Below are 14,920 nucleotides of genomic sequence, written 5' to 3' on the forward strand. Positions count from 1 at the left end.
TTGAATTTGTTGCTTTGCTAGAAGATCATTCTATTTCATCTTAATGCCTATGTTTTGATTTGTTTTCTTTCCTGACTCTGAATTCACTGGGACTCTTCCTCAGGCTAGGAAATCTCAAAGTAGTCTGTATCAAAAGGAGGCCCACCTCCCCTATTGCCTGAAGGGTTTGCTCTGCACACAGAACAGGGATTCAGGGTTTTGGATCTGTGAACCTCATTACTTCCAAGGAAGGAAACCAAGGCATCGTTGACTTTCCTATTCGTAGGCAGCTGCATTTTTGTGTTTTGTTTTGATTTGAGGTGAACGTTATCTAACCACTTTTTTTTGCCCCAAATTTGCTTCCTTCCTTTCAGGAATCTACACATATTGTACGTCTAGAGAACTTTATTCTTGCTTTTCCTGAGTCACTGTAAGTCTGAAAGAACTCCATTACAGTCACAAACCAACAAAATAGCGAAATCCCCCAGTAACTTTCTCCCTAATTTGAACACATATAAAGTGACTATCGCTATTTGGAAACTTTTTTTTTCTTTGTGAACCCTTTTTTTTTTTTTTTTAATGTGTTGTGACTAATTCATAAGGCTTTTCTATTGTTTTATAAGGCTGGAATAAATTTAATAAGTATTAAATCTGGTTTCTTAAGCAAGAAGTGCTCTGTGATCACACTGTGTGCACGGCTGCCTTTCTTCACCCCTTGTAACTTTTAAACCCATTGACATGTGTTAGCCAAAGTTACAGAGAACAGAAATCTTAGGAGTAATTAGGTTCTGGCAGGTTTTGTGAGGAAGGTGGCTGGATAAAGGAGAAAATTGTTGCAAGTACGTTGGTGTAGGAAAAGGACGTGTCAAGAAAGTATTTGACAGAAGAGGATATACAAGGCCTGTATGCTTGTGCCTGACCACTAAAGAAATATGAACATCGTTACAGAACCCAGAGGCACAGTTTGTTAGCTTTTGTGTGCTTAGAGCTATTCCTCTAATTTAACCTTTGAAATAATGGTAGAGATTAATTCGCGTCTTCACACTAAACTTGGTTGTCTTTTCTCATAATATACTGTGAGTAAATCAGAAGCTATGTACAGGATTAGCTGGATTAAATTCTGTAGCCCAAATTAGTCTGTGTTGCAGCGTTAGATAATCAGAATGATTTATTCAGGAAAAGAGACAATTTCTGTTGTGGGTATATATTTGTGTATTAGTTGAAGGGGGTGAAGATTGAGTTTAATTCGTTTTTTTAAGCACTGCTGGGAAATGCAGATAGAAAAGTTACCTCATTGATTTCTCATGCCAGTTGACTTAACAGTGATATGTTACTGTATTACTTACTATATATGGTTGTTCTAGGCTCTTCTTTTTTATTAGCATTTGAAACAGCACTGATTGAAATCTGTGTAACTGCTGGAATTTAGTAGGTCCAGCATGAGTAGAAGAAAAGTAAGAATAAGGAAGAGCAGAATGTGTTCCCTTTTTAATTTTTTTTTTTCCTGATTTTCTGGGAGCCATACTTAGACCAGAAAATCCTGGTGTAAGGAAAACAAGATAAAGTTATTTCTAAAGAACTGTAATAAAAACAAGATACAGACATATGAAATGCATTCTTTTATCATCATCTGGTATAAGTGATTGAATTAAACTATAGATTTTCATGTCACAGACAAGTAGACAAATTTTTCTGAATAGAATCTGTTCCTCAAATAGCTGGCATCTTCTTGACGTAATCTCTGCTCAGAATCACTAGAAGGGGAGTAATTGGAAAATGGCTATCGAACAAACATCTCAAATATTCCTGTGCAATATTAATAGATAATATTAGTGCCTTACCCACATGCGAAAATACAATGGCATTGTATGGTAGGTTGTGACCTTTCAGTAAAATTTTCACTTTTTCACTTTTTCTCTTCTTGTAAAAGCTGCATGCTCTTGAAAAGGAATATGGCCATATGAAATTAATTACTTCTATCTTTTGTCCATTTCTCTTTCCAATAATCTGCTAACTTCCCTACTTCTGATTATATCTATATCAAAGAGGGAATAATTTCAGCTAGGTTGAAATATAATTAACTGATGTGAAGTTGGACTTCCACCTGATATCTCCACATTTCCACTATTGCAACAACACATCATCAGCAGGGTAAAACTAATGAGACTCAAGGATAATGTCTTGTTAGAATGCCAGTGTTTGACATTTGTGAATGATAGAAAACACCCTTTTTGGTCTGTTGCAGTACTGTTGCATGCAGTGCTGTCTAGACCAGAAATGATGAAAACCCAACAGAACTGAGGCCCATTAAAGGCAGGCTGAGGAATTGCATAAAGTGTTATTTCTGAAACCTCGTAGAAGATTAAAAAACCCTAATTCTCCATAAAGAAGCATGATAAGCAATCCCGTAAGTCCACATAATGAATTAGAGAAGCTGACTAAAAGCAAGGAGAAATGGGGTGATTGTAAAAGGAGTGTATCGAAGTCTGAATGGATGGTGCAGAAATCAGTATGATATCTCAGCGTTCAGATTTCTGGGGTTATAAATAATGAGGTTGCACTGAATGACATGAAATATTTTATAAAATAGGCTCATTTAAACAATTTTAGTTTTACTTGAACAAATATGGTAGGCTGTACTTAGGAACAAAGAATGTTGATCTCACTGTAATTCAAAAAAGAATTAGGGATGAAAATAGAGGAGTGGTTGAATATGATGTTCTTATATATTGCTGTGACAGAGAGAGTACAATGAGGGGAAACACGTGCAGCAGAGAGAAGGTATTAAATGGTTGTCTGAATAGTCTTGTTGCTACAGAAAAATTGCTTTCAGTTCTACTGCTAACACAGGAAATAAAAAAAAAGATCTGAAGGATCGATCAACTTATATAAAGCATACCTTATATTTATACTGCTTATTATACAGATTGAGGAAATGCAATCAGTTTGTCCTACTAGAATAGAAAAGCAAAACTAAACTGCTTTCACCTCACTAATGGCTTCTCTGTCACATTAAGTATTCGCATAAAGATAGAATAACTTATATAAAGAAATTACATATCAAGCTGAAATTATGTGCATGATCAGTAAAATGATTTCTGTTGTTACCTGTAATAGGAAGTCAGGCTTAGGTAAGTATGCGTGCTTTCAGAGGAAAAACCTGACATGTGAGCAAAATGTTGTTTTAGGAAGAAAGCTAACCAAAACAAACAAACAGACCAACTCGCCCTCAGTATATTTTAAATTTTGTGATTTATTGTTAGTACTAATTTTTTGGTTAGTTACAGTATGCTGAAGTAGGGTTTGATAGATTAAAGCTGTAAACTAATTGAAGTAGGAGCTTAATTTAGGAGACTGGGTGCTTTAAGGCTGTACAAAGAGCAGATGCAACAGTTGTAGTACTAAATGTCAGAACTTATCTCCTGTTTTTTAAGAAAGAATGCTTTAGGGCAATATAACCTTGCAGTAGAAGTATATCTCTCAAAACAAGGGGCCCAGGATTACTGAGGAATGCGGAGACTAGTCAAAGCTAACACTTTTGGTGCGCCAGCAAGAATAAAGAAGTAGAGCAGAGGCAGAGGCCTGCAGTTCACCCAGAAGTCACAACGATGAAGAGGAGTGGAGGAAGTAAACGACCACCAGATGTCTCTGAAGACCACCGAGAGACTCTAGTGGGCATGTGGGAGTGGGCAGTAACCTGTAATAATGAGTTAATGAATAAGTAATCATTTCTTGGAAAACTAGTGAATATGCATACATAGCATGTATGTAAACTGTACATCTAAATAAGCTGGCGTGCACATTAGGGGGACCAATCCTCTGTGCGCCCGGCGCTGCAATAAAGAACACCTGCTTAATAGTCACCAAGGCTACTGAGTCTTAACTTTGGCATTCACGGCATCAATGCTGATCTCTTTATTAAGAGCATGAACATTGGCCGTCAGTAATTATTTAATATTTGTGAGAAATTTTCCCTCCGCGCGCCCATATCCCTGAAAACACAGGGGTGGAGTTAGCAGATGCATTTCTCACCCAGTATAGAATCATTTAGGTTGGAAAAGACCCTTAATATCATCAGGTCCAACCATTAACCTGACACTGCCATGTCCATCACTAAACCATGTCTCTAAGTGCCACATCTTTTAAACCCCTCCAGGGATGATGGCTCCACCTGGGCAGCCTGTTCCAATGCTTGACAACCTTTTCGGTGAAAAAATTTTTCCTAATATCCAACCTAAACCTCCCCTGCCGCAAGCTGAGGCCATTTCCTCTCGTCCGATGGCCTGTTACTTGGGAGAAGAGACCAACCCCCACCTCGCTACAACAGAGAGTGATATGGTCTCCCTCCCCTCAGCCTCCTTTTCTCCAGGCTTGAGCTTCTTTTTAAACTAAGTAACAAAGCCAAACTAAGATACGTGTTGTTCTGAGGCACATGTTTACTTGTTCATATTTTGGCTTTTTATTTTTCCCCGTGTAGCCTTGGCTTACTTCCAAGAATATTGGTCTCACAATCCGAAGATGGGACATAAAAAATAAAAATAATTAAAAAGAGATGGATTTCTTAACCTCTCAAATTCCAATGCTTACAGGTTAAAGAAATAGCGTGGGACTATAACTTCTTGTTTTGATCAATAATAAAATATCAGATCTTGAAGATCTGAATGGTCTATGGAAAACTATTACTAGCTGGTATTCCATTTGAAAAAAATAATAATTTAAGAACAATCTCTAAAGAGCAGAAAATTATTTTTTTCTTATTTGGAAGGAGCCTCCAGAGTTAATTTATCTATGATCTCCTGCAGTGCAACATCAGCTCCATTGATTCAGATCTTGTTACTCATTTAACTTGCTCTTGAAGATCAACAGAAACTTGGCCCACTGTGTAAGCCCTGAGAAAAATTACATATGCTTTTAACTTTGAACTTGGTAACATTTCAACTAGCACGTTGAAAGTGAAGCTTCTGCTTAACCTTTAGATTTCAGTGGTCATTTACATTAAGAGGAAGAAATGTTGCATTTGCAAGTCTGCAGTATTTCTCTGTCTCCAGCAAGACTGAAGATTTTAACACTGCATACGCTGCATATTAAGATGGAAAGTCAACATGTGTAAAACCTACTTGGATTAATAGACCACTAGAAAATTTGTTAGATGAGAGTTATTTTAGTTCCTTGGTAGAAGGGCTCTCTGTCTTTCTAGACTCCTCTTCCTTCAAAATAAAGGAAAAAAAAGTGTAATATTTTTGTTGCATGTGAATATATGCTAGCTACTAAATGCTTTAATAAAAGAGAAAATCTCTTTCCCCCCCCCCTTTTTTTTTAAGCTATGCTGTGGGGTAGTAAATGTGGGAAAGAATACACATTCATCTCACTCTTGCACACAGTACTCTAGAACCATCCTGATGGCAGCTGATGGCAATGGGTAGCCAGCAAAGAAAGAAAATGAAAAATCATAAAACATTAAAACCACCATTTCAAATTGAGATCATTAAACCAAGCTGTGGCCCAAATATTGTAGCAGTGTCCCAAACCACAATCTCTGTCTACTATGGAGTGGAAAAATGAACCAAAAAATAAAGGACATCTCTTGATTATATCTGGGGATGTTATACTGATAGTTTTTGTTTCTCCCTTCCCGCTGTAAACTACAAGTGTTGGAAAATGAGGTTTGAAATCCAAAAATTACACGTGTGCGTACTTGTCTATTTGTACCTGTTTATTTATGTGTATAGTTGTGTGTTTGTATCTGTACATGCTTACTTGTAGTGCCTGTGTATGTAATACTGCAGAAACAACTCTTTTGTGTTTGAAATTGACGAACATTTACATACATGTGGGTGCACGCTCACACATAATTTAACAAAAGGCAAATACAAAAAGATTATACTGTTTCATTTTGTAAAGAAGAAAACAAACATCTTGTGGTTCTCTTACCTTTTTTTAAGGGTAATCCATTAAATTTTATATAAGACCTGACTGTGAGGTCTTGTTTTCAAGAAGGTCTTTGCTAAAAATTTTGTGTTGCCAGTTACAATCTGGGTGGTGGTTTGGCCTGGTATTTTTACAATTGCGCTGCTTAGTCTTGCTTTGCTTACTGCTAGCTGATGTACTGTTTACTCTTCCTGCTGTTATCATAAATGAGGGGACTAATAATGATTAAAAGCTTAGAGAAAACATTTACTACAGCCTATGGGTGGTAGACAGAATAGGCTTAGTAAGAAAGATACAATCAAAGCTTATGGTTAAGTGGTTGGTGCACACCAGGATGGTATCAATTACTTATTTTAATTTGCAAAAATTTAATATTCAACATAATCTGCTGTTCCTATCCAGTTATCCAGACTACAACCAGGTAGCTTTTCATAACCATAGAAGAATGAACTATTAAAGCTCTACAATGATGCACTGCAAAACAAACAGTATTTACTTATCTTTAGAATATAATGTGCTAACTACATGCTTGAGTCATTTAGTTACCCTGCTTTTTTCACCTTTCCTAATTTTCCTCTTCCAAAATGTTCTTTCACTTAGAAATTGAAACCAACCTTCATATACTTAACTTTTGTCTCTTTCTCTGATGGTCATTAGGAGATACTGGCAATAGCAGCAGTGTATACATTTTATGTACAGCTCAGCCAGTTGTTTGCTTCCCCTTCATTCGTTTTAAGGGTGGTTTGTTCATATTCAGTTCCTCCTGTACCCAAAATATGTAAACAAAGCAATCATAGATAATTATGTAGCTAATTTTGAAGTCTCTTAGTGTGTACTTTACCTCAGTAATAGAGGTTGATACTGTACCTCAACCAGGGGAGCTATACGGAGTGCTTATAATTCAGCAAAATTCAGTAGCCTTGCTGGTACTGAGCGGAGATTGACTTAAATGTTTGGATCTGCCTTTGAGCTTGCATTTGGTTCCAATTGAAAGAATTATCAAGAACAGCAACAACAAGCCAACAGAATTGAAGTTAACATAACTTCTCAGTAAAAGTTAAAAGGTTATTTGTTAATCAGTAACTTCTACTAAAATTATATATGGCCTGGGAATAACAGCTTCCTATCCCCATTGTAGTGAATTATAAAATCTTAGAGGGTTTTGTGGTCTTTTCCCCTTGTTTTATGCATTCTCTTTTTATTTCTTTAGAAACAAACACACACTATTCATTATATCGTTAGCTGACGGGACTGTTTCAAAAAATGAGGTGAAAAGGAATATGAACATGGTATTAGTAAAATACAATGACTTCCAAAATATATTACATTGTACTCCCCAGAAATTGAATTTATGGGCCTGACAATAGTACGAAGAAGAGGCAAGTATGTAATGCGTATGTCTGCATATTCTGTACTGAGATACATTCTGTATTTCACATTCTGTATTTCAGTGTCACTGTAAAAGTAAAACTGGTTAGAGATGTAAAACACGTTCAGTGATACCCACAAACTTGCTATTCACATAGTATGAAAACTTCTGTAGGTAAATATCTCATGATAAATTATGTTTTCACTGGCTGCCCTTGTAACCTCCTAATACTGAACAACCACTTTGAGTCCCTTCCTGTGATCCTCTATTTGCTGTGAAGAACCTGATGTAGCTTCCAAGCATGACTTTTGTTGGAGCATTTTGTAGGTTTTTGGTTTTTTTTCCCGGCCAAATAAGGAAACGACCTGGGGTATGTAAGTGAAGTGCATAGACCCTAAAATATAAATGCTTAGAAAAATAGGAGCTCCATTAGTTCTCACAGCACTTTTAAAAAGAATAATTCCACTGGGGGGTTAGGAAACACTTTCAGTAGTTATTGCTCCAAAACAGACTGCTATTCTCAGAAAGCTCTTTAAAGAGTAATAACCGAGGCTATGGGCGAAGAAATAAGTATGTGTATAAATTCAGGCCTTATAAACACAAAGAGCTTCATAAGGTAACACACAAAGCTGCTATTTAGCATTTAGCTTCCTAAGAAATGGGACAGAGCTGCAAGGTATCAGATCAAATACACTTTTTTTCCAAGCGTGCAGATGCAGAACCTCCCAAAAGAAGCTTTACTGAAATAATCAGTTCTATGCATCGTATGTAACAGCTGGAGATAAAATTTATTCATATAGGTACAAAAATGACAGTTGTCACTTTTGGTGTTATCTATTTCTTGTCCAGCAAAGATTTGCCCTTACTACAAGTTGGATTTAATATTATACTCACTCAGCTGGCATTTGGGCGTGTTTCGTGGCACTTTCACAAAAGATGAGAAAGCTGCTTTCACCCAGTGGTATTACCGTGTGGAGTGAAAAAGGCATGTTCAAGACCCCTCCAGATTATTTTGTTTCTTTTTAGTGTATCTTTTTGATGAAAACAGATTAACAATTAAACCTTGAAGTGTTGCTTGTTATACACCGTCAGTTGTCCTTTAATTGCAAAATTAAGTTTGATTTCCAGTGGGTAATAATGTAACAGATTTTTAAGAGACTAATAGATTTTTAGTATTCTAAGCAGCTTAGGCACAGGTTTTGAATGTATTTGCCAAACGATTTTGCCACTGTCTTTGTTATGCATGATCAGTTTTCTTTCAAGGATAATAAGGTTTGGGGTTTTTTGTTTTGTGGTGTGGTGTTTGGTTTGTTTTGGCTTTTTTTTTGGTTGGTTTGTTTGTTTTTAACGGAACAAGTGTATTCTCCTCCTACTTCTGTTGTATTCAAAATTACTTACCCTTATTTTGTCATCTGTATTCTGTTCTCTACCTGCACCATGTCATCGAGAAACAGAGGCTACTTAGAAAAGATCAGCCTGAAGTAAGGTAACTTCAGAATAGAGATTTTGAATATAAAAATGCTACAGCACTTTTAATGTAACTTTTGCTGTCCCTGCTTATACTGTGTTTAGAGAGAGCATAATGTGCCATACATATTTTAATTAAGGGTGAATTCTGGAATACATTTGATGCTTGTATTTCATTAAAAGAAAAATAATGCCAATAAGTGATGTTGTTAACGTGTGCTTGTGCTGTTTTGCATTTCCCCCCTTTGTTCCTTGGTTTGGTCTGTAATGACTGTAGATTTGGGTGGGTTTTTTTGTTTTCTTCTCATGTTAGTGAGCCCTTTCTGTAAAGCACCTTCTGCTTATGTATTACAATGCTGCATATTGCCACAATGTCTCTTGGGGTAACTTCTTAGTGGTAAGTGAGAATTCTATAAAATTCCTCTCTTGCTTTAAGGGAAATGAAAACGAAATTTCTGGTGTTCTTCCCAGTTGCACAGGAAGGTTTTAAAATATGACCCTGTCTGCTTGAAGCACTGATGTCCACTTCTTGACAAAATCCCATTTTAAAGTTTCATGATATTTAAACTACTTTCGTGGTATGCTGTTGGCAATGGCAAAAGATATTTGTTAAAATGTAAACTTACATTATCACTAAGTGTTGACAAGATTTAATAACCCTTTTGTAGAATTCCTAGTGGTGGGATTCTACAGCAAAACAGTAAAATCCTTGTGGGGCATCTTGCATCATTCAGTTACCCTTTATAGTGTTTAAACACAGGAAAAAAAAAGGACGTTTAATCAGATGTTACTAACTTAAAGAACTATAACCTATTAGAAAATGTATTTAGCTTTCACAGTTTGTGACAGACGCAAAGGCCATTTATTTGCAATAATCAGCAAAAAATCCTTCAGTGGGTTAGACACAACAATTTTTAAAAAAAAAAGTCCTGATTAGCAGAACTCGTTCTTATTATGTACTGGAAGAGCTGTGTAGAGAGTTTGGGGGCTTACTTAATTTTGCCATGGCTTGCAAATTTTCAGTTTGGTCACAATTAATATTTATTTTGACCATGAATACAATATCTGCAACTAAGCTGTAGCTAGTATCAATGTTTGACAATCATTACTACTTAAAACTAGATGTAAAACAAACAATACATTTCCAATTATAATCCTATTTTACATTGATATGTTTTATCGTGTCAGCACAGTTTTGTAGAAAAATAATTTATTTCAATCATTACAGCAGCCAGAGGCTGAAATAGCTGTCATTGCTCTGGTTGTTAGTTACGATGAATGTTTGCCGTTAGTAACAAATTGTCACGCGCATACGCATACACACATGCACACACGCTCAAACAAAACCCCATGACACCTGATATTTCCCAGTATAAAAAATACAGGACTCTCCTGCTGCCCAGTTTGAAGGACTTTCTGTTGCTTCTAATGACATCTTAGAGTGTGTCTCAAGTTTAATCCCCTTTTCTGTCAGATCCAGGCTGGATTATTGTATACTGTCTCCTAAAATTACTCATTAATCATTTGTTGTGAAGAATGCATTTTAAGGAAACGGAAATTTTCTGTATCTTGCTTTCATTTCATATTACCCACCCATAATTCATACCAAAGGTGTTTTATTAGTAACACGCTTGTTTACTGAGGATGAGGAAGACATACCCATGGAACAATACAGAAATCACTTGGTGCTTTAAGTAATTTTTCACTTCATTTTAGGATTATTTATTTTTTTCATTATGAGCCTGAGATTAGCTGTCAGTGTTGAACTCTATTTGTTATATACTACGAAATGGAAGATTAATCTGAATTATTTTCCCAAAAAGGATATTTCTTAATGTCACATGGCACTTGGCCACGTAAGGGGACTGAGGTTCACAGATGTAGATACTTAAGAAATACTTCTTTTCACAAGGACCTGATACCAAAGCTGGTTTTGCAGCCACAATTACATGAAACCCTCTTAGACTCATGCAAAGTTTTAGCATGGAATGAAGCCTGGGTCAGCCCCAGTCAAAATGCATGTCAGTGCCTTTTCTTCTCACTAGAAAAGGATATACATTCTGTGACTTCAGTGAATTGAAGGAAGAGTTACTCATAATCCAAATTATTCTGCACATCTTTTAACAGATAGGGTCATGTAAAATTTTTCATCCACCAGTACCCCCACGTCCTTCTCCACAGGGCTGCTCTCAATGCCTTTATCCCCCAGCCTGTATTGATGTTGAGGATTGCCCCGTCCCAGGTGCAGGACCTTGCACTTGGCCTTGTCGAACTTCATGAGGTTCACATGGGCCCACTCCTCAAGCCTGTCGAGGCCCCTCTGGATGGCATCCCTTCCCTCCAGGGAATCAGCTGCACCACTGGCTGCAGAATGATGCACTCTTTTGTATCCCTTAAAAGCAAATCTTGCATTTATCTTTGCAATACCTCTTTTCAGTACACTTAACAGCAGAGAGCAAGGAAAAATTCTTACCACAGAGGAGTACCTTGCCTGTATCTCTCAGAGAGAGGCATTAAGCAGAAGGTGGCTTGTAGAAGACCGATGCCTGCTTGATGACTGTTTATGCTAGGTCAGCCTCTGGTTTGTCCTGAAACAAAACAAACCAAGAAAGAAACCAAAGTATCTGTACTAAAGAAATTACCTAGAATTCTAGAAACATTACCACTGTTATAAATTGGTATTAAAATTTAGAGATTTTAAAAATAGTAGGTTTAGAGTTTCTTCTGACCTTGCTCAAGGTCCTGTTACAGAAAGAAGAATCGCACCTGGATGTCAGTAAGGAAGACTAACTCGGTTAAAATATTCAGTAGCAGACTTGAAAAACTAAATACATTCAAGGATTAAAACTGCTTATTTTCTCCTAGGTTCCTTTCTGATGCTTAGTCTCATTCATGGGAAGAGTCTAATAAAGAAAGGGAAGAGTGTGTATTGCATGCCAGTGGCAATCCTTTCTCACAATAATGTAATCATTTAATTGATTAGGAGAGCGCTCAGATGATCAAAGAAGTGGAAGTGGATAAAGTGACTGCGCTGGAAAGAAAACAAGCTGAAGCAATCAAGCAGCTCTGGGAAGACCCAGGAATTCAAGAATGCTATGACAGACGGAGGGAGTTCCAGCTCTCAGACTCTGCTAAGTAGTACGTACGCTGCATAATTACAAGGACAAGCCAGACCTAATGAAGTTAATCATAGAATCATTTAGGTTGGAAAAGACCCTTAAGATCATCTAGTCCAAGTCTTAACCTAACACTGCCACGTCCACCACTAAACCATTGTCCCTAACCACCACGTCTGCGTATCTTTTAAATACCTCCAGGGATGGTCACTCAACCTCTTCCCTGGGCATCCTGTTCCAATGCTTGACAACCTTTTTGGTGAATAAGTTTTTCCTAATATCCAATCGAAACCTCCTCTGGCACAACTTGAGGCCATTTCCTCTCGTCCTGTCACTTGTTACTTGGGAGAAGAGACTGACACCCACCTGGCTACAGCCTCCTTTCAGGCAGTTGTAGAGAGCGATAAGGTCTCCCCTCAGCCTCCTTTTCTCCAGGCTGAACAACCCCAGTTCCCTCAGCTGCTCCTCATAAAACTTGTTGTCTAGACCCTCCACCAGCTTCATTGCTCTTTTTTGGATGTGCTCCAGCACCTCAGTGTCTTTCCTGTCATGAAAGGCCCAAAGCTGAACACCGTATTCAAGGTGCAGCCTCACCAGTGCTGTGTACAGGGGGATGATCGCTTCCCTGGTCCTGCTGGACACACTGTTTCTGATCCGAGCTAGGATGCTATTGGCCTTCTTGGCCACCTGGGCACACTGCCGGCTCATAATGAAGCGGTAGGTTCACTCTGATTTTATTAGCTGTACCTGTGCCTCTGATGGCCTGTGGTACACAACAAATTTTAAGCTGGAGTGATGAAACAAACTAATGCTAGGGTTTCTGAACATGCCGCAGTGATCATCCCGTCCAGTTCTGAGGTCAACACAGCTGGTACATAACTGAGTTTCCCTTGGGAGAAATCATGAAAAACAGCTGTACAAAATATATTGACAACAAGCGGGCAAGTCAGACAGTTCAGTTACATGAAAAGTTTAGGATATAAATAAGAATGAAGATAAGTCTCTCCCCTAGTTTTCAAGGAATTTAATTGTGAAAAAAATCATTGTTTTGTGAAAACAGAAAATTTACATTTCTGTTTCTGCCAAGGTTGAGAATTAACAGGGTTAAAATTCAGCAAGGAACATGAAGATTAGGCATTTATGGTAAACTTTAACTGAGAATGGTTACACATAGGCAATCTGTTCCTGTGTGTTAAGCGTTATCATTCTTGACAGGCATTTGTCTGCCTTGTTCTTAAATAATGCTACATTGCAGAAGAAGAATGCCACTTAATGGTCTACTGTAGCCTCATTTTCTAAGAAATCAGCCACAACTGAAAATCAGTTTCATTTTAAATTTTATTAAATCTTCCTTTTACTGTTAATTACTGTTGAGATCTCAATAAAAATTTGCTACAGTGCTGAAGAGGAGGAATTTTCTTATTCTTAAGAGAAATCTTTTCTGAGTAAGCGGTAACATCAGTGTGAGTGGTTTTGAGTTTGGAGCTCAAATGTGAGGGATCTTTGGGCAGCAAGGGGAGACTACGTCGACAGCCTCCCTCTTCCACCAGAGGAAAAGGAGGGAATTAGTGCTTAAATAAAGGAAGCTTTGTGCTATAAGCGTGTTGTATGATTTAGAAAACACCTTACGCTTTTTGTAGGCCTTGTTAGGGTTTTGGATGATCTGATGTTGCCTTCTAGTGGTGGGAAGAATGATTGCAGAGAGTAACGCCAGGCATCGGTTCTTTTTGTCTCGCTCACACACTGCCCATTTATTGAGGCACAGGAATGTCATCCTACAATTTCATCCCAGCCACGAAAAGCACAAGAACCTTGTGAAACTAAGGAGGGTAAAATTAAGAATGAGTGCGTGGGCGGGCGAGAAACTAAACGCAACATCTTTTATATTAAAAATATACAAGTTTGAAGCATTCATGTTTGCAGTGCTTTCTATTAATGACTTTTCTGAATTCTGTCCAGCAACCTTTCACATTTGTGTGCAATGTTAGCATCACGGATGAACTGGCAGGCGAAAGAGTACTGTTGGTAAACATTATGGCTAGGACTGGTATTTATACTTGTGTTCAAATCTTAATTCTGGTTTTTATTTTGGGGTAATAGCAAAGATTATTCAAATAAAATTAATCATTTTGGGTGGGGGCTGATTGTCTCTAAAACATTCAGGCATCATCTCTTTTGACTAGTATTATTCTGTCTGAAATACACATGTAGGTCTTAGTTAAAATAAAGGGTTTTATTGCTTTATGTCAGCAACAATTGCGCTAAGGCTGTGCTCTACTCAATTTCTGTTTAGCTGCTTTCGTGGGAACAGTTCTGTGATTGCTGATTAGTACTTTGATTTTGAATCTGTGTGATGAATTTATGATAGTGCCTTAATCTTGTTTCTGTTATACATTTAACTTTTCAGTTATCTTACTGACCTTGATCGTATTGCTATGCCCTCATTTGTGCCAACGCAGCAAGATATTCTTAGAGTCCGAGTGCCAACTACAGGAATTACCGAGTATCCTTTTGATTTAGAAAATACTATATTTAGGTAAGACCGCCTGACAAATGATTCACTGTATAATTATGAAAGCAGCTGTTGCTTTTGCATTCAATGAATTTTGTATGTGTTTCCAGCCCTTCTAGGCTCCAAAGTTAATAGAGTAACTTGAGTGGTTTCAAAACATTCCTTTTGAAATTTACGTTAAATGAAAAAAGCTTTTAAATCCAAGCAGCCCAATGACAGTGTATTCTGAACTATTAGTTTAATTAAAAGCCTTGGATGGGGAGGTGCAGAGGCAAGGTATTTGTAGTAACATGAGTGCTGATATTGGAATGTAGTTCAATTCCATGTAGAGCCAACAGTTTCCGCCTCCTGACTGTAACTGTTTGGGAGAGAGGGCCCTAATAGATATGCTAAAGCCTTCAAGTGAGTTTACAACTTTCAGTGAGATAAAGTTAGGGAAAGGATTTGGAGACACTGAGGGAAGGAGGAGGATAAAAAAAAAGTGGAGGGTCACCACTATATAGATGCTCACATTTCTTCCTGCCATATAATATATAAAAAACAAAAATG

At 37.4% G+C, this 14,920-nt stretch overlaps 1 protein-coding gene across 4 annotated transcripts in view; it reads left to right on the forward strand.

Annotated features, from left to right (window-relative positions):
- The window catches only part of LOC134508419 (guanine nucleotide-binding protein subunit alpha-14), an 80,317-nt gene that overhangs the window by 57,116 nt on the left and 8,281 nt on the right, over positions 1 to 14,920 (forward strand). For all 4 annotated transcript variants that reach the window (XR_010069052.1, XM_063320060.1, XM_063320061.1 and 1 more), the window contains 2 exons: positions 11,727 to 11,881; positions 14,267 to 14,395. Coding sequence is in view for 3 of the 4 variants with exons in the window: in XM_063320060.1 (XP_063176130.1) it covers positions 11,727 to 11,881; positions 14,267 to 14,395 (284 nt within the window). In the remaining variant the exon portion in view is untranslated. The remainder of the gene's footprint in view (positions 1 to 11,726; positions 11,882 to 14,266; positions 14,396 to 14,920) is intronic.

This window comes from Chroicocephalus ridibundus, chromosome Z (assembly GCF_963924245.1).
Source record: "Chroicocephalus ridibundus chromosome Z, bChrRid1.1, whole genome shotgun sequence".
Taxonomy (NCBI): domain Eukaryota; kingdom Metazoa; phylum Chordata; class Aves; order Charadriiformes; family Laridae; genus Chroicocephalus; species Chroicocephalus ridibundus.